This window comes from Erythrolamprus reginae, chromosome Z (genome assembly GCF_031021105.1).
Source record: "Erythrolamprus reginae isolate rEryReg1 chromosome Z, rEryReg1.hap1, whole genome shotgun sequence".
NCBI classification, from domain to species: Eukaryota; Metazoa; Chordata; class Lepidosauria; order Squamata; family Dipsadidae; genus Erythrolamprus; species Erythrolamprus reginae.
This window is the reverse complement of record NC_091963.1, coordinates 52,848,245-52,867,918: the sequence shown is the minus strand read 5'-3', so window position 1 is coordinate 52,867,918 and position 19,674 is coordinate 52,848,245. Positions and strand designations below refer to the sequence as shown.

Genomic DNA, 19,674 nt, shown 5'->3' with positions numbered 1-19,674 from the left:
ACCCAATTGTCAGAAATCAGTATTATAGTTATATGTATGGTATTAACACTTCATAATTAATTAATTAGGTTAGTGTTGGGATTTTAATTAATTAATAAATATCTCAACACTAACATAATCAGGTTAGTGATTATCTGAAAATTGTTCTGATTTTGAAGGTATCTGCTGTCACTGAAGTGGGAGGGGGGTACTCCACTTCATTGAAAGCAGATACCTTCAAAATTAGAATAAATTCAGATAATTACTAACCTGATTAGGTTAGTATTGGAATTTTAGTTCTCCAAATTCACAGCTATGATTTATGATTCCAGAGCACAACATTAAATAAGATTATTCTACATATTTCTGTGTGAAGAATTAATTGTACTTCATTGTAAGATTGTATTTAATGGGCTGAGGCCCAATTGTAGCCCTGTGTTCCATTATCTTCAGATGCCAGTTCACTTTGGGTATATTTTTTCATATATAATGAAGAACAAGAGATTCAAAACAGTCTAACTAAATAAAGGTATTAAGCTATTGAATCAATAAGGCCTAGTTCCAGAAACACTTCAGTTCTGAAAAACAAAAACTTGTAAAGAGAGATTACCAAGGTAAAAATACAGTGACATACTCAAAATTATAGAAATAGTGGCACAAAATCTAAAGTTCAGAATGAGCTGAACTTAGCAGAGTATTGGAAAAACGAACAGGTTTTCTTAATATATATATATATATATATATATAAGAACAGAACAGAAGCAAAATGCAAACAGAACAATCCAAGTCCTATTTTGACTATATCATCTCTAACAATAAGATATATACTGTATTTTACCACTCATATTGAACAGGAAGGAATGAAGCTCAAGAATAACATAAGCAATATTAGGAAATTGCAATTTCTCACAAATGGTTTAAATATCTAGGGCTTTATGAACTACATGGTAAGTTGCTAATGGTATCACCAAACATTTATGAATTATCTCTGAAAAAATCCATGAGACCTTGTGATATGCTAGATGAGTGGAAAAAGTCAAAGTTCATACATTTGTTCAATAGATGTACTCAACAAACTACAGACCAATCTAAAATTGATGTGTGGCTGGGAAGATCTAAAGATGAAAATAAAGATAGCTATCAGTAAGCACCTTGAAAATAATGAAGATATTATTTTCAACATATGTTTGTTAATAATAAATCTTGTTAGATTAAGTTTGTCATATTTTAATCAAGTTGCTTGATAGGTTAAAATGATAGAAAAAACAATTCTGGACATTATTAAAAAATTAATATTTTGTTAGGGGAAAAATATTTTCAGAGCTAGTCTTTTCCTGGTCATTCAATGAAGTTGGAGGATACAGAGCTGTCTGTTAGACCCAGAAATATTTTAATTTGAATTTTTTTACTGAACAGGGAGCTAGATAATAGTCTGATGGTTCTGTATAAAAGAGATTCTAATACAAACCTCTATATGGTTCCTTTATCAGGTTTCAAAACTGGTTTCCACTGCTTTTTTAAAAAACTTCCCAGCATAGTCAATAGCTCTAGGATTTCCTTAACCAATAGCTGGAACAGTTGGGCTTTCAATAGCAGGGATCTTGATCTGTTACGCAGGTTCTAGGTATACAAGAAGTTCTTATGAATTTTAAGGAGCCCAATGTATTATTTGGTTAGGATCCAGCCCATTTCATCAAATCTTGGCAAGATATTCTATATCTATCTTTCTTACAGACAGATACACATTAAAATTTGAAGATTGAGCCAAAGAACTGCGAAAATATTTGCATATGTTCTTTCATACATATGAAAAAATAATTTATATAATAATGGATGTGGATTTTTTAAAAATTTAGAATGAAGGGAGAGAAAATAAAAATTATACTTCAATTTCAATTCAAAATAGATTTGCAGATAAATTCTCCAATGCTCTCTTTTAAGCTAAACCAAAACTATTTTAACACTTAATATGTATCTCTTCAAATGCAACACTTTATATTCATTACAATAAACTTCTTCCCAATATTCACCAGATGTTTTAGAAATCAACTCTCCATATTTGCAGCAGATAAGACTTGAAACTCAAAATCTCAGTATCAGCTTATGGAAAGCTGCAGTGTTGCATGGCAACAAGAATAAAAATATATGAGTGCCAAAACCAATAGCAAGTGGATCATTTGAATTCAGCAGATTGGAATTAACCAAACATTAAGTTGATAATATCAATGACAGTTGTATACCATGTATATTCTTGGAGTATAGAATGATACTATGTCAAATAATAACATAAGCTCTCTCATAAATATATCAATACATATCAAAATTTAGATAGAGATAGAGAGCCAATTTTGGGAATTTTGCATTGGCCTGATTCAAAATTACTTTTTGATCTGTGTAAATCTGTGATCTGTCCACACAGTAATAGCCAAACAAGGCTTATAAGGCAGTCTTTGGGTCAATAAATTACTCTGCATTTACATGGTTCAAAGTTTAATTTTTATTTGGTTTTAAATTAAAAAAATAAATTTCATTATTAAAGAGTGGAATGAGTCTAAACTAATGTTTACATTTTAGTTCACTTCGTTTGGAATACCACCACAGAAACAATAAAAAGAATACTGTTATTATCCCAAAACAGACATCTTTTTTAAACTTGTGGCAGAATTCAGTTTAATTGGAAAAAGTCTTTAACACATTGACCACGAATATTAGAAGGAAACAGCTGGTATCCGTGCTCTCCATACCTAATGGCTACCTCAGTTTGTCACAGAGTTTGGACACATTATACAACAGTGCTAATGTCATCTGCTTCATCTGGTTTTTTCTGCCTGCTTGGCAGAGATTTCAAGTACTCCAGGTGCCGGCGTGCATCCTCTTGATTTTGCCGCACATAGTAAACTACATAGGATATCACCATGGTGAACCAGCCAAACATGGTGACTAGCATGGCATAATCTGTTGTCTTTTTAGGAATATTACATAGGTCAGCATCAGCTGCATTGAGAAATGGCCTCCCAGCATGTTCATCTAAATCAGAGGTCTTACAGATGACACTGTTGGCTGTTTCATGGTTGGAAGCCATACTTCTCAAGACTTGCTGAAGGGTGCAATCACAGTGCCAAGGGTTGTTTGCAATTCGAGCCCTAGCCTTCAAGTTGTTAAAAGCATTTTTGTGCACACTTTTAATCCTGTTGTCTGACAAGTCTAGCATTTGCAAGGTTTCTGCCACTCCTTTGAAGGAGTGCTCATCTATGAATTCAATGATATTTTTGGATAAGTTGAGGACTTTCAATTGGTGCAAGTCCTTGAAAATCTCATTTGGGATGGATGTAATCTGATTGGAGTCTAAATAAAGAAGGACAGTTTCGGAAGGAAGATCTCGGGGTATTTCCTTCAGGTTCGCATTGCTGCAGCTGATGTTCAAACCTCCAGAATGAGAGCAAAGGCAACCTTTGGGGCACATACTGGCAGAATGAAAGCATAGAATCATGAGGACAAAGCTTTGTAGAAGCAGACACATGGAGAGGGAGCGAGTTAACCACAGGTCTACCAAATGCATGCTGGAATGTCAGCATAATCACCCAACCGCTTCTCATTTACCCAACAGTGGTGGCAAAATGTCTCAGGAACAAAACTGCAACCTCATAATTACCAACAGGTTAGTATATAAACATCTTCATGGTTGGTTTGCTTTTTGAAAGGACATTCCTGGAAAAGGAGGGAAAAAAAGAACTTTTAGACGACTGTGAGGGGTATGTTTTAAATGATGTCAATATAGCTTAAGTACAAGGAAAACTATTCAGAAATAATCTCCCATTAAATTCAGTGGGTCTTGCCTCCAGATAAACAGAGAATTGTGGTCAAATGGGAAATCTTGATGGCAAAGTCTAATTTATTAAATATCCAATGGGTTCGCTGTTATAAATGACTTTTAGATGTTTTTTCACTCTAATATCACCATTTCCAAAACAGTCTACAGTGGTACCTCTACTTAAGAACACCTCTACTTAAGAACTTTTCTAGGTAAGAACCAGGTGTTCAAGATTTTTTTGCCTCTTCTTAAGAACCATTTTCTACTTAAGAACCCGAGCCTGGAAAAACTTTCCAGGAAATTTGACAACGGCACGAAGGCCCGGCCAGTTTTCTGCCATTCCCCCTTTAAGCCCAGCCATCTCAGGATTTTCTGGGCTGCCAGAAGACCCTTTTGGTGGTACTTAAGGAGGCTTTGGCAGTCCAGAGTGAACGAAGCATTTTCCTTTCTCTAGGTGCTTGGAGAGGGAATAAACCTCTGCCAGTGCCCAGAGAAAAGAAACACTCCCTTTGCTCTGAGCAGTGACTGTCCTCCTCCTCTTCCTCTTCCTCTTCCTCCCACCCAAATTCTGAGCTTTCCTAATGGGTTTGCACACATTATTTGCTTTTACATTGATTCCTATGGGAAAAATTGCTTCTACTTACAAACTTTTCTACTTAAGAATCTAGTCACGGAACAAATTAAGTTCTTAAGTAGAGGTACCACTGTATTTCTTTTTTCTTTTTTAAACACAGGTTTTCTAGAACAGTAATAATAAAACTTAATTACTTTCTTCCAATTACAGTAGCAGACACATTAACTAGATTTACAGTGAGACTCATGCAGCAGTGACAAATTAAGCAAGATTTTTTTGTGGTTAATGATCTTGCATTACAATGTCCCGTATTGCTTTAAATCCAAATTAAACTATTTAAGAGAGGAAGTTCTTTTTTTTCAAGAATATACTTATTTTTCTGATAAACCAAATACTAATGTATCTGAAGTCATGAATATGTTTTTGCATTAAATTCACAGGCATCCTAGTTAGGAAATTATGGGAGGTGTATTGGAGTTGCTAATCTAGTAAAGACTGAATGTTTTCATCTGTGTGTATGGTAAAGAATTTTGCTATTAAAGTTCTAAAAAAATTATCAGTGCTTTATATGTATGTAAAATAAAATCTAATGATACAAACCCCCCTCTTTTTAAAGGAACTCAATTTATTGAAAGGGGAGAGGGTTGCAATAACTTGAACAGAGCCTAAAGACAGATTGTGAAATTTGACAATACTCTGTCTTTAATTTCTTCGTTATGAAGTACTTCAATCTTTTCAACCATGAACAATTTTACTAACAAGCTGAGAAGTTTGTATTTTTTCAAATTGTATTTAAATATTAATGAAGTTCATTTTAACATGTAAGGAAAATAATACTAGGACTAGTAGTAAGTAAAATATCCACTTTTGTTTTCAGATGTAATCTGGAGAAAACCATTTTAGCAGTTGGACAAATAAATGGGTAAACGACAAATATTTACCACTGATAATATACAGGTTTTCCATTATTGATACATGATGGTTATCTTATTATTTTTAAAGACAAATGAGAAAACGCCACTTGGATACAAGAATTGTTAGATGCAAGATGGTCGGCAAATAAATTTTATTAATAAATTAAGAAAGAATTCATCTCTTATGATAATGGTAAATGAAGCCAACAGAGATGCTAAGAGATAAAATAGTTCTGGGTCCCTTTTAATATGAAAACTGCTCCCCAAGTATATTTTAGCATAGTTTTAATACTCACAAATGTGACAAATAAATAAAATATACAGCAATATAATCTTAAAATTTGAGTTAATTATTATATCAAGAGAATGCTATCTCTGACTTAGTATATGAACATTGAGAAAATTGCAATTAACCTCCCTATATCATTAAAAAACACACGATATAGAGTAAAATAAGATCCCAAAACCTGTCAACTTATCATATCTCAGATACTTTGATAAAGTGCCCTTGGGGTTTGGAAGGAAGCTTAAGTTGCTCCTTTTTTCTGTCAAAGAGGTAGAAAGATATCTTGCTGAGTGAATCACACGGTGCCATCTCATATCTTATGGTCAGGAGATCTGAAAGAAAAGAAAAAAATGATTGTTTTATCATTTTAAAATTGAAGAGTAGAATAGTTCTAGATGTTTATATTGGAAAAATCCTATGATCCATAGGAAATAAGCAAATGCATGTATTTTGATTATTGAAATCTAAAGGGTTGTTTTGATAGCAATATCAAAGGAAAGGGAATTTCTAGTTGAATTCTAAGAGAAATATAAGGTTTGATTCTGTAATTACTTTTGAAAACAAGAAATTAAAAGGTACTGTACAAGCTTGAAGAACTAAATATGTGTTTTGTATAATTTTGATATAGGTGAGGAGATGGAGAGAGGGAGATGGCTGGTAAGTGTATGGGGATTTGGGTTGCATAAATCCAGATGACAATTAGAGTACACCAAAGAATTAGAATTTTCTGTATCTCTTTTATGTTTTCTCTGGATGAATTATATTTTCTCCAATGCCTCTGGAAGGAGAGTTCAGCGTGGGTTTATCTTAAATCTTATTGGTAGGGACTGAGTTTAAATTAACATAATTTTTGAAAGAAGGTGACAGTAATGACAAAATGAGCTTAAGAAGAACTTAGCTCAATCGACAATCCTTTAGACAAGGATAGCGAATTAAAACAAACTCAAGACAACCATGAAAGGCAGGGTCCAATCAAAAGAGGAAAAGCCGAGGGTAGAAAATAGAAGACAAAACAATTTACCTACCACTACCCATGAAAATGGCATTACAATATTTTCAACTAATATAAATGGATTAAATTCAGATAAGAAGAGGAAGAAAATTTTTCATAAATTATCAAATCATAACTTTTACATAACATGTCTGCAAAAGACCTACATTCCTGAAAACGATAAGACCATACTACTATCTCCCAACCTTTGTGAACTCTTTACATCCTCAGCACCAGTCAAAAAAAGAGGAATTGCTATGTACATTAAGCCCGCATATGTACCAAAACTCATCTACAACTACCAAAATGGCCAAATATTAATGGTTCAGATAACGATAGGAAATGAACAAATAACAATAATTGGAATATATGCACCCTCCATCGAACAACCCACATTTTTTGCGAAACTACATGATAAAATACTGGAAATGAACCTGTCTAACTTTATTATTATAGGCGACTTTAATGCCATAACAGATAAAATAAAGGATTACAAGGGTAGTCCAAACCACTATTCAAAAAAAACAACTCCCATTGACGTTTGATCACTTAATCTATGAGTTCTCACTAAAAGACATATGGAGAGTACACTACCCAGACAATAAACAATACTCCTTCTTTTTACACCCTCAGAAATCCTGGTCCCGTATTGATATGGCTTGGTCTAATTATAAACCAAACAATAGATATCCAGATTCTATCCAGTTCCTGGGCTGACCACAATCCTTTACTATCAGCTCTTAATAATCCAAACAATAAAAAACGACAAAGATGGACCATGAACCAGACCACCATCAATGACAAGCAATTTAAAAACCTTATAGAACAAGAACTACCAATTTTTTTTTCAAATTAATTGTAATGGATCCACATACCTACAGACCGTCTGGGACACAGCAAAAGCCTACGTCCATGGAATATATATCTCCGATCTGGCAAACTCTAGAAAACAAAAGCAAGAGAAATTTAATAATCTTAACACTAAGTTACAAAATGCAGAAATGATCCTTCAACAAAATCCAAACGATACAGCGGCCTTAATCGAAATCAAATCCATTAAACATGAAATAAACTTAGTAATTCAGCAACAACTTCCTCAGAAACTTAAAAATGCAAAACAGATACATTTCCAATGTGCAAGTAAACTGGGCCGCTGGTTATCACTTAAGTTGGCACAACAAAAAGCAGAAAAAACTATAGACGCTCTATATGACAATTCAGGATCACTAAAATTAAACACTGAAGATAAGAAACAGATAATAAAACAATTCTACCAGGACTATATGAAATAGATACAATAAACAACAGCGCAATTGATAATGAATCTCTCACAATAACGGATGAAGATAGCTCAAAATTAAATAAGGAAATCACTTTAATGGAACTTAGAGCGGCCATTACAAAACAATAAAACAATAAAACACCAGGGCCGGATGGTATTCTGGCCGAATTCTATAAACATCACCAGGACTTATTAGAATCTATTATGCTAGAGATTTATAATGAAGCCCTTCTCCACAGCAAACTACCTAAGTCCTGGTCAGAAGCATACATAACCGTCATCCCAAAAGAGAATAAGGACAAAAAACACCTCAAAAATTATAGACCCATTTCCCTACTCAATACCGATTACAAAATACTGTCTACAATAATAGCAGAAAATCTTAAAAGAATCTTAAATAATATTATCCACCCCTATCAAAATAGATTTTTACCTGCAAGAAACATTAGTCTCAACACAAGGACCATACTCAACACCTTTGAATATTATGATAAACCCTCCAATAAACCAATGGCCCTTATCATCATCGACTTAAGAAAATCCTTTGATAGCCTACATTGGCAATACTTCATAACTCAAACAGCCCATATGAAATTTGGTGACAACTTTGTTAATTTAATTAAATCGATCTACTCCCAGCAGACTGCTAAAATATTCTTCAACAATCATAGCACTGAAAAAATAACAATAATGAGAGGTGTCCATCAGGGCTGCCCTTTAGCCCCGTTAATCTTCATACTTGCAATAGAAACTTTACTAAAGAACATAAGAAATAACCCACAAATTCAAGGAATTAAAATTAAAAGAGAACACTTTAAACTACAAGCATTTGCAGATGACATCGTATTTATAATCCAACATCCACTCGACTCAGTACATATCTTCTTAGAAGAACTTCGCAAATTCGGAGACATAACGGGCCTTAATATTAATATAGATAAAACCAAAATTATAACTAAAAACATGACACAGGAACAAAATAGTTCATTAGAACAAATTCTTAGTATAAAAACAGTCGAAAAAATTAAATACCTAGATCTAGATCTCCTCAAACTGTAGCACCTTAAAAAAAGACAATTTTGACAAACTAACACAAGATGTACAAAAAGACATAATAAGATGGTCAAAGCTAAACTTATGCTTTATGGGAAAGATCGCGGCAATTAAATTGAATATTCTCCCTCAATTTTTGTATTTATTCCAAGTAGCCCCGATTAAATTAAATAAATCTTTCTTTGAACACCTACATAAGATAATTCGTGAATTTATCTGGTCCAAAAAAAGGCAAGAATAAAATGAAAGAACCTACAAGATCATCAAACCAGAGGAGGCTTTGGCCTCCCCAATTTCTACCTTTATTACCAAGCTGCCATTCTAGGAAAGATCAGACTGGATAACTCTTGAAAATACAAGAACATTGACTCTAGAGGGCTTTGACTTGCAGTCCAGATGACATGCATTCTTAATGATGGACCTAAACAAAATCCCAACCTACTTCAAATACCACTATATAAGAAATACTTTAATAACCATTTGGCACCATATTAAAAAAAATCATTACCTTGCTACCCCAAAATGGATATTTCCCAATGAACCCTACCCTCTTCTCCCCTCCCCAAAAAATATTAACCTATGCACAACTACTTGATGATAATGATAACATGCTCTCAAAGCAACAACTTCATCAAAACGGAATAACGCTAGACTGGTTCACCTATATACAGATAAATTGCAAATACAAACAACATAAAAGCACTTTCGGCTTCCAAAATACCAATTCTTTTGACTTAATCTTATTTGGCTCAAACTTAAAAATGATTTCTAAAATATACAACTATCTCTTAAAGCAAGACACCATTGAAGAACAAATTAAGGGTTGTATGATTGCATGGGTCTAGAATTTTAGGTATACAATAAACTTGATAGAATGGGAAAAAATTTGGACAATCAATTACAAAATGACGTTGGCAACATCCTACAAAGAAAATTTATTTAAGATGATTTATAGCTGGCACCTTCCGCCAGCCAGACTCTCGAAAATGTACCCTACTACATTCCCACTTGCTGGAAATGCAAAAAATCACAAGGAACTTATTACCATCTATAGTGGACTTGCACATATGCAAAAAAAAAATTGGCAAATAATTAAAAAAATTATAGACCAAGTCATATCAATAACAATCCTACCCAAATCAGAATTATTTCTTCTAGGTATCTTCAGGCAAAAGATCACAAAAGAAGACAGATATCTCACTATACAAATACTAACAGCCGCCAGAATCACTTATGCACAGCTCTGGAAACAGGAAAGTACTCCTACTATAATAAATATCATTACAAAAATCATGGACTGTGCTGAAATGTCTAAAATTACAATGGCGCTACAAAATAAAGATGATTCAGAGTTTTACAAGGTTTGGGAGAAGTGGTACCAATGGTTATTTAATAAAAAATATAATATAATTATCAAACAGGAAAAAAAAAGAAAACGACTAAGTCCTACGTTTCCATTTGATAACAGACAATAGCATAGCGAGAAGATTCAATATCGTTCAAATACACCCCGAATTATTAAATAGACATTGGTTATATGATGTACATAGATTATCTGAATTTAATTTTATTGATATCAATATCTTACTAGTAATTAACTATGTTTTCAAATACCCACAGAATCACATTTCCTTTCTTATCATATACACCCTCCACACAACCTAAATGAAAAGTCGTAAACTCAAAATTGCCTGTCAACTCGCAAGCCCCCCCTTACCCCTTTATCTTTTTGTATACCTATTTACTCCCCTTTTTCATTCTACTGCTTCATTATCTATTTTCTCTTTCTATGTAAATACTTTAATATTTTAATTTAGACTTGAACCCACACAAGTATATGAACCGAAGATATGTTAACGCATATGTATAAGCTTATATCTATGTGTATATGTAGAGGTTTATGTGTAAGTATACTACATATACCCTCCTTTACCACTTCCCCCTTTTACCCTTCCCTCTATTTAAAATTCAATATTTTTTTAAAAAAAGAAAAAATGTAAAATCTGAAAGCTGTTTAATTATTCCCTTTTATTGTTTTGCTTTTCTTATTATTGGGAGGGGCTGATTGCAATTTAGATAACTAAGGTATTTTTGTTTTAATCATGATTTATGAAAATGGTTGCCATAGTCATTAGAGTACTAATAAACAAATATGGATACAAAATAAATATAAATCCGATTTGGCTCAATTTGTCTTTCAGTTAAATTACCAAGAATTAGACCCTACTAAAATTTTGTCTAATTCTTGGTAATTTAACTGAAAGACAAATTGAGCAATACATAATCGCATTTTAAATTATAATTTGTAGTCCATATTTGTTTATTAGTACTGACATGGGTAATTAGGCAATGCTGTTGATGACTGGGAGAGAATTTGAAATTGGAATATCAAATTAACACTGCATATTAAGAAAAAATATATAAAATGTTTTACTGCTGGTACCTCTCGCCGTCAAGGCTAACAAAAATTTAAGAATAAAATAATGGAAGTGTCGGAAATGAATAGATTAACACTGCGACTAAGAGAAAAGGATGAAATAGACTTTTACATAATTTGGGACAAATGGTATGCATGGCTGAATAAGAAAAATAAAACAAATTGAGATTAATAGCATAGAGGTGATATAAATGTGAATTCCTAGAACTGTACAATAGAGTAGAGATAAGTGTGAATTAAATAACAATGTGATTAACATTGTAAGCATTAACATGCTAAATCTGACCGATGATTTTTAGGATAGATAAAGCAATAAGACATAGTACAAGGATAGATTAAATAACAATACATAAAACTACATAAGATTATCAAGAATTTATGCTGAAGATTTGGTAGTTTGGAGAAAAACGGATTGTTTCTCTCATTTTTAACATTTCCCCCCCTTTGCTTATAATTTTTTGCCTTTTTGCAATTTTTTTCTTTTTCTTTTTTTGTTTTGTTTGGGGGTGGGTTTTTTTGTTTTTGTCTTTAACTTTCCTTCTATCATGTTTACATTATGATTATGTATATGAGGACCCGGATTGTGGGGGCAATATGTTGGCTCTATTAAAAAATGTTATTGCTAACATGTTGTAAGCCGCCCTGAGTCTGAGGAGAAGGGCGGCATAAAAATAAAATAAATAAATAAATAAATAAATATGTGTAGTTTATATATGTGTATTAAATATCTCAATAAAATATTTTATAACAAAAAAAGAAAAAAACTAATATGGATATAGTCCATATTCAGACATGGAAATTCTTTGAGGGACTGGGCCAGTCCATCATTCAGCACAACCTACTTTAGAGACAGAGATGGTAAACAGCCAATTCAAGCGAACTGGTAGCGGAAATTTTGAATTTGGAGAACCGGCAAATACCATCTCTGACTGGCCTCACCCCCACCCTCTACTCACCTCATCCACATTGTCCTGCCCTGCTCCATCCAACACTATATATCTTGCCTTCGCCATTCGGCCCAGCTAATCTTTGTGCCTCACCAGTTCTGCTCACCAAAATTAAGCATGCTCTCCGCTCACACTTCATCTGGGGTTGAGGCCCAGGGACACACCATTCCCCAGGTTTGTCCTTGCTTCAGAACTTCCACCTGCTCAGTCTTTTCCTCAATTGGGTTGGGGAACATGCCGTTTCCTGCTCCGGTCTCCAGAGCCTTTGCCTGTTCGCTTCGGCGAGGCCAGGGAATGAACCATTCCCCCACTCTGACCTTGCCCCAGGCCTCTCCCCACATGCTACAGCTCTCCACTGGCCTCAAATTACAGCCTCCAGGCTGAAGCAATTTGTTTGGCCTGTGGCCTGCCACACTAGGCTAAAAGGCTGTGGGAGGAGTTGGCATGGGTGCAGGATGGCCAAAGTGATTTAGCAATGAACCGGACAGTTCTTCTTACCTGTAAGAAGTCCCATCCAGAAAGTGCTACAGTGGAGATCTTGCAGCTGCTTCTTCTGTTCCTTGCCAAGCCTCAGTCAATAGCGGGAACATTCCATGTGCTCTATGGGTCAGTAGCTGCTTCTTTCTGCTTCTGTTCTTGCTGGGAGAGCATCTTGTGCAATTTAGCAACTGTGAGCCACCACTTTCCTCTAAGTCTCATCTGGAAAGCACTGCGGCACAAAGAAGCAGCAGACATGTTTAATACTGTTTCTCTCAGTCACAGAGCTTTCCAAATGACACTTAAAGGAAAGCAGCAGCTCACAGCTGCTAAATTGCACAAAATGCTCTCCCAGCAGTGTGGAGAGAAGCAAATGCTGCCTTGGAGAGTGGAGATGGAAGGGAGTAGGCCCTGAATATTATACTCTGACAATAAAGATTTGAATTTGAAAGGCTGCTTGGTCAAGCCTCGCCGTGTGGTGGAAGCCAGGTATGCGTGAAAACTGTGCATGGAAGCTCTGCATGCATGCATGTACAGAAGCCATGCTTGCACATGGGCAGAAGATGTGTGCGAGCATGTGAAGATGGTGTGCACATGCACACGTTCACAATTTTGGCGAACCAGTGGTGGAATTGTTTGAAATATACCACTGCCATAGGGTTGTTCTTCAGGGAAATTGGAAGGAAAGAACAACAATATGCTGCCTTGAGCTGCTAGGAGTGATATGGTACAAATAAATTAAAAAATGAAATGCCAGTGACATGATTTGCAAAGGACATTGAATTTATAAATTATTACAGCCATATTCTTAAAAAAAATTTAAAAAGAAAATATAATCTTTATTGAAGATAAATAGGAGAGGGGATACATAAAGCAAAAGGACTATGCGGATATTTATTTATTTATTTATTTATTTATCAGATTTGTATGCCACCCCTCTCCACAGACTCGGGGCGGCTCACAACAATAACAATGTATCATAAATCTAATATTAACAAGTCTCTAAAAAATCCTTATTTAAAAAACAACAAACACACACAAACATACCACTCATAAATTATATAGGGAGGGTCTGCAACTTGGGCGTCCTCCTTGATCCACAGCTGACATTAGAGAAACATCTTTCAGCTGTGGCGAGGGGGGTATTTGCCCAGGTTCGCCTGATGCACCAGTTGCAGCCCTATTTGGACCAGGAGTCACTGCTGACAGTCACTTATGCCCTCATCACCTTGAGGCTCGACTACTGTAACACTTTCTACATGAGGCTATCTTTGAAAAGTGTTCGGAAACTTCAGATCGTGCAGAATGCAGCTGCGAGAGCAATCATGGGCTTCCCTAAATATGCCCATGTTACACTAACACTCCGCAGTCTGCATTGGTTGCCGATCAGTTTCCGGTCACAATTCAAAGTGTTGGTTATGACCTATAAAGCCCTTCATGGCATCGGACCAGAATATCTCCGGGACCGCCTTTTGCCGCACGAATCCCAGTGACCAGTTAGGTCCCACAGAGTTGGTCTTCTCCGGGTCCCGTCGACAAACAATGTCGTTTGGTGGGACCCAGGGGAAGAGCCTTCTCTGTGGCAGCCCCGACCCTCTGGGACCAGCTCCCCCTAGAGATCAGAATTGCCCCCACCCTCCTCGCCTTTCGTAAGCTCCTTAAAACCCACCTCTGTCGTCAGGCATGGGGAATTGAGATACTCCTTTCCCCCCAGGACTATACAATTTATGCATGGTATGTTTGTGTGTATGCTTGGTTTTAATAAGGGTTTTTAGTTATTTTACATATTAGATTTGTTATACGCTGTAGAACTGCCCACCCTCCTTGCCTTTCGTAAGCTTCTTAAAAGTCACCTCTGCCACCAGCCATGGGGGAACTGAGACATCTCCCCTGGGCCTACACAGTTTATGCATGGTATGTTTGTGTGTATGCTTGGTTTTAATAAGGGTTTTTAGTTATTTTAAATATTAGATTTGTTATACGCTGTAGAACTGTCCACCCGCCTTGCCTTTCGTAAGCTTCTTAAAACTCACCTCTGCCACCAGGCATGGGGGAACTGAGACATCTCCCCTGGGCCTACACAGTTTATGCATGGTATGTTTGTGTGTATGTTTCTTTTAATAAGGGGTTTTTAGTGACTTTTTAATTATTAGACTTGTTATGTATTTACTATTACTGTTGTGAGCCGCCCCGAGTCTACGGAGAGGGGTGGCATACAAATCTAATAAATAATAATAATACAGTGGAACCCCGACATAAGAGCTGCTCTACTTAAGAGCAACTCGAGATAAGAGCTGGGAGGGGGAGAGATATTTTTGTTCTACTTACAAGCCCAAATTCGAGATACAAGCGCCAAGGAGCTGTCTCCTGAAGCCAAACGCTAACTTCCGCGTTCGGCTTCAGGAGACAGCTGCGAAGCGGCGCGCGTGTTTTAAAAGGTTGCAGCCGGCCTGGGGGGCTCGGGGGGGGGGTGCTTGCAGCTATCTTTCTTGCTCTTTTTCTTTCTCTCTTTTACCTTCCCTTCCTCTATTTCTTCTTTTCTTTCTCCTTCCCACCTTCTTCCCTCCCTCCCTCCCTTCACTCATTCCTCTCTTACTCTCCCCTTTCATAAGTTTCCTTGCTTCCTTCCTCTGTTCCTGTCCCTTCCCCCTTTCTTTCTTGCTTTCTTTCTTTCTTTCTTTCTTTCTTTCTTGCTCTTTTTCTTTCTCTCTTTTACCTTCCCTTCCTCTATTTCTTCTTTTCTTTCTCCTTCCCACCTTCTTCCCTCCCTCCCTCCCTTCACTCATTCCTCTCTTACTCTCCCCTTTCATAAGTTTCCTTGCTTCCTTCCTCTGTTCCTGTCCCTTCCCTCTTTCCTTCCTTCCTTCCCACCCTCCGTCCATTCATTCACCCATTCCTCTCTTGATCGCTTAAAGCCGGTCCCTGGTGCAAAAAGGGTTGGGGACCTCTGTCCTACAGGATTGGGTGGCAGAGAAGTTGAACATATGTAAATTTAAAAGTTTAAGAAAGTTTACAAGTTAAGTGAAAGAAACTTCATTATTCATTTATATGTACATGTACATTTCTTCATTAAAAACATGTCTTTCTGCATAATTTAGACTAACTTTGTGAGTTTTTTGAGGGCTGGAACCAATTAAAATTATTTACATTAATTCCTATGGGGAAAAGTCGTTCGAGATAAGAGCTGCTCGACTTAAGAGCCCAGGTCCGGAACGAATTAAACTCGTATCTCGAGGTACCACTGTAATTAAAAAACATGGGGACTTACTACCACATCTGGTGGACCTAGAATGGTGGTAGCCCAATGTTGGAAGCAACCTAATTTGCCAGATGATTCACTGATCTTCAAAAAAATTATGGATTGCGCAGGAGCAGACGTGTTAACTCTTAAATTAAAAAATAAAGAAGACTCCATTTATTATAAAACCTGGAATTCTTTTTACAATTGTTTCAAGAGAAGGAAAGAGAGTTTAAATTAAAATACGACGATAACAATTCATTTGTTTTTCCTTTATTGGTATAACAAATTTGGTACAATATGGGTGTAATAGATATATGGAAACAAATATCTTTAGGAAATTAAATACTTAATAAAGAATGCATAGAAGGCAGCTAGGAAATAAATTACTATTGATAGAATATGGATAACAAAAATGATTAATAGTGGATACCGGTTGTATTTACCAGAACATGAAATATTGAACAATAGAAGGAACTACATTTTCCCTCCTCATATGATGTAAAGTATACTTTGATTGTTATTTGTTATGGTGTTGTTGGTGTTGGTGTTTTTGTTGGTTTTTTTGTTTGTTTTGTATTCTATAAATGTATGTTTATCTATTTTTGGTTGTTATGTTTTTAAAGAATTTAAATAAAAACTATTTTTAAAAAAAGATGGAGGGCCTCTTTAGAGCTTAGTTGTTGTTTTTTTCATCCAATAGGTCATCATAATTTATTGCTTTACCTGAGGGCAAGACATCTAGGAATGAACCATCTAGGCATTTGTGTATAATGACATTTTTAAATTTTAGCCCAAGAATTAAATAAGCTATTTCTAATGTAATGGTGTCTGAATACCAAGTGTTTTTTGTCCTTGTCTGCCATCAGGAATACGTGCCACCTTTGGTGTAAATCGAAGCCTTCTAGGGCTAATGTTCCTTTGTCTCTTAAAAGGATCCACTCTCTTATCCACGTTAATGATTCAGCTCTATAGTAAATTTCCCTGTTTGGGAGACCCATACCGCCTTGGGTTCTGCAGCCCTGCATTAACTTAAGTTTGATTCTTGCTTTTCTTTTAAGCCAAATGAATTTGTGTGTTATATCTATTGAGGTTTGTAAAAAAAAATCTTTTACTACATATATTATTTTATTACATATTCATATATATCATTAAATGAAAACCAGACAAATCATACCATAACTTGTTAAGATGCAGAAATCCAGTCTCTGTGGATTTTGCCTGGTATTTCACTACAACAGTGATGGCGAACCTTTTCGGCACCAAGTGGCCAAACTGGAATACACATTCTGAAAACTGAAAGACCAGCTGGCCAGTGCATGCGTGCCTACTTTTGGCCATTTTGGGGGCATTTTCAGGCCATTTTGTTCAGGCTGTTTTCAGGGCTGTTTTTGGTAGAATGTATGATGGAAACCAGAAGAGCAGCTGGCGATGGTGCACATGTCATAGGTTCACCATCATGGCACTACAGATATGAGAAAGAATCTCAATAGATAAATTTATATTTAATTTATGAATATGCAGACCTTCAATTTACTATATTTTTACTTTAACTGGCTTTGCAATAAGTAGACCAAAACTCCACTTACTATATGTTCTGCGTACATGTAACATTTTGCTTTCTGTTTTATGCCTGCTCAAAGTACATAAAATATGGATGCATAAAATCCCATTCAGCCTCCATGTTCATTCTACTTAATACAATATCCTTTCTTCTCTGTTAGGTAATGGGTGTAGTAATCAATTAAATGAAGGGTTTATGTTGGGTGAAATGCTCCTGGTTCAGACCAGATTGGGTGTACTGGTAGCCACACCTGGCCAGTGTTTCCTCTAATTTTTTTGGGGGGGGCGGGGGCAGAAAAGTATAGTGTCTGAGCGGCAGTCCCTTCGGGACTGGGCGGCACACAAATAATAAATAAATAAACAAACAAACAAACAAACAAACAAACAAATAAATAAATAAAAAACCCACCCTGTTTTTCCTCAGAGAATTTCAAAATAAAATACTGTACTGTGTGTCTATAACAGTGAGCTCATAATAGGGCAACTCTATCAATATCAAAATGCCACTTAAATAGTTGAGCTAGTTTCAAACTAGATTTTGATTTTCTTTCTCTCTTCCTTACTCCCATTCTTTTCCTTCCTCTCTTTTTTCTATCTGTTTCTCTCTCTTCCTCTCTTCCTCTCTCTCTCCTTCCCTCTCACTCTTTCCCTCTCGGCTTCTGGGCAGGTTTGAAAAACTCTGAGTTGATTAGGATTTTTAAGTGAGTGATTGCTCACTGCTCAGCTTAGAGGGAACTATGCACCTGGCTGGCCATACTCCCAAACCGGTCTCCTGGTCATTGCTTGCTCATCCTGCCTGGCCCAGTCTCTGCTCTGCAGTTTACCTGCATGAAGTGATGTACCCTGATCTGTCTCTCAGGTAAGCTTGCAAAGTCCCAGCCTATCTAGCTGGGCTACCCTAGCCCAGCCTGCCTTTCCTAGTCCATTCCTGTAGCCTACAACCCCAACATGCTTTGCTGCTTTCCACGGGGCCTCCCCAGTATCCCCGGCAAGTGGAAGGAAGACAAGAAAATGTGTTGTGGTGGTGGATAAGTGAGGTAGCAGCCTAACCCCTTCTCCACAGCCCTGTCATGCTTGGCGGCCTTCCATGTTGTCTTCCCAGCAGTTCCTCATACCCACTTGTCTTCTGAGATCAGTATCCAGCCCTGTCATTTCCTTGGTGGAAATGCAGTCCTGAAAGGGGTAGTAGAAGGGCATGTGGGTGTCCCGGGACTGCTGAACATGCACCTGCCCCATTTCTGCAAAGGAAGAGCCCCCCTCCTTGTAGGGCAATCCAAAGAGGGGAGGTAGATGCTGAAGAAAAGTTTGCCTTCTACCTTGTTAGCTCCATAGTGCTTGGGGCTCCAAACCAGCCCACTGAATTCTTAACCAGTCACTTGCCTGCTTTCTTTGCAGTTTGGCCCGACCAACTGCTGGCACTATTCTAGGGTCTCTGCCCATGGCACTGGGTTGGAAGCCAGTGGGCTGCTTCAGCTTACCTTCCTGGTGAGGCTTGGACACTACCTGGCACACCCATATGTGGCTTTCCAGGCAGTGCCACTTTCTCCCTGCCTTGCCAACAGCCCTGCCATCCTGGAGCCTGCACTCGTGGATGGAACATGACAGAGGATGTGCCACTGCTGGGGTGGAATGCAGTTGCTGCCACCGTTGCTTTTCTTGACTTCCTGGCTTTGGCTCCAGAACATTTGCAGGCCGGGAAGCATCGGGACACAGATCTACAGAGTTCTGCCAGCCTCCAGGCTGGTGGGGGCCTTGGCAGGGCAGAGAGAAACTGATGCTGGAGACCATCCATTCATCTCCAGATGAATGTGGTGGGTGGTCTCCAAGCCTTGCCAGGAAAGTAAGCTGAGCACCTTCCTTCTGCTACCGCCAAGAAGATTTAAGATTAATATTTTAAGATTTAATTGGATTTGTATGCTGTCCCTCTCCAAGGACTCGGGGCGGCTCATAGCATATACAGAAAACAGTAATAAACAATCCAATTAATAATACATTAAAAAACAATCCTTAAAATTCTTATTTTAAAAACTATCATTACAATTCATTCGACAATCATACTAAGAAACATTCATTGGTCAGGGGGGGGAGATCTAAAAACCTCAGGCCTGGTGGCAAAGATGAG

At 36.8% G+C, this 19,674-nt stretch overlaps 1 protein-coding gene across 4 annotated transcripts in view; it reads right to left on the bottom strand.

The window, feature by feature from the left end:
• Window positions 1-2,458: 2,458 nt before the first annotated feature.
• The window catches only part of LRRC3B (leucine rich repeat containing 3B), a 162,416-nt gene continuing 145,200 nt past the window's right edge, over window positions 2,459-19,674 (bottom strand). For 2 of the 4 annotated variants that reach the window (XM_070727273.1, XM_070727275.1), the window contains exons 2-4: window positions 7,431-7,497; window positions 5,746-5,896; window positions 2,459-3,687 (exon numbers count right to left, since the gene is read on the bottom strand). In XM_070727273.1, the coding sequence (XP_070583374.1) occupies window positions 2,762-3,538 (777 nt within the window). In that variant the 5' untranslated portion in view covers window positions 3,539-3,687; window positions 5,746-5,896; window positions 7,431-7,497 and the 3' untranslated portion in view covers window positions 2,459-2,761. The remainder of the gene's footprint in view (window positions 3,688-5,745; window positions 5,897-7,430; window positions 7,498-19,674) is intronic. The other 2 variants (XM_070727274.1, XM_070727276.1) reach the window with 2 other exon arrangements.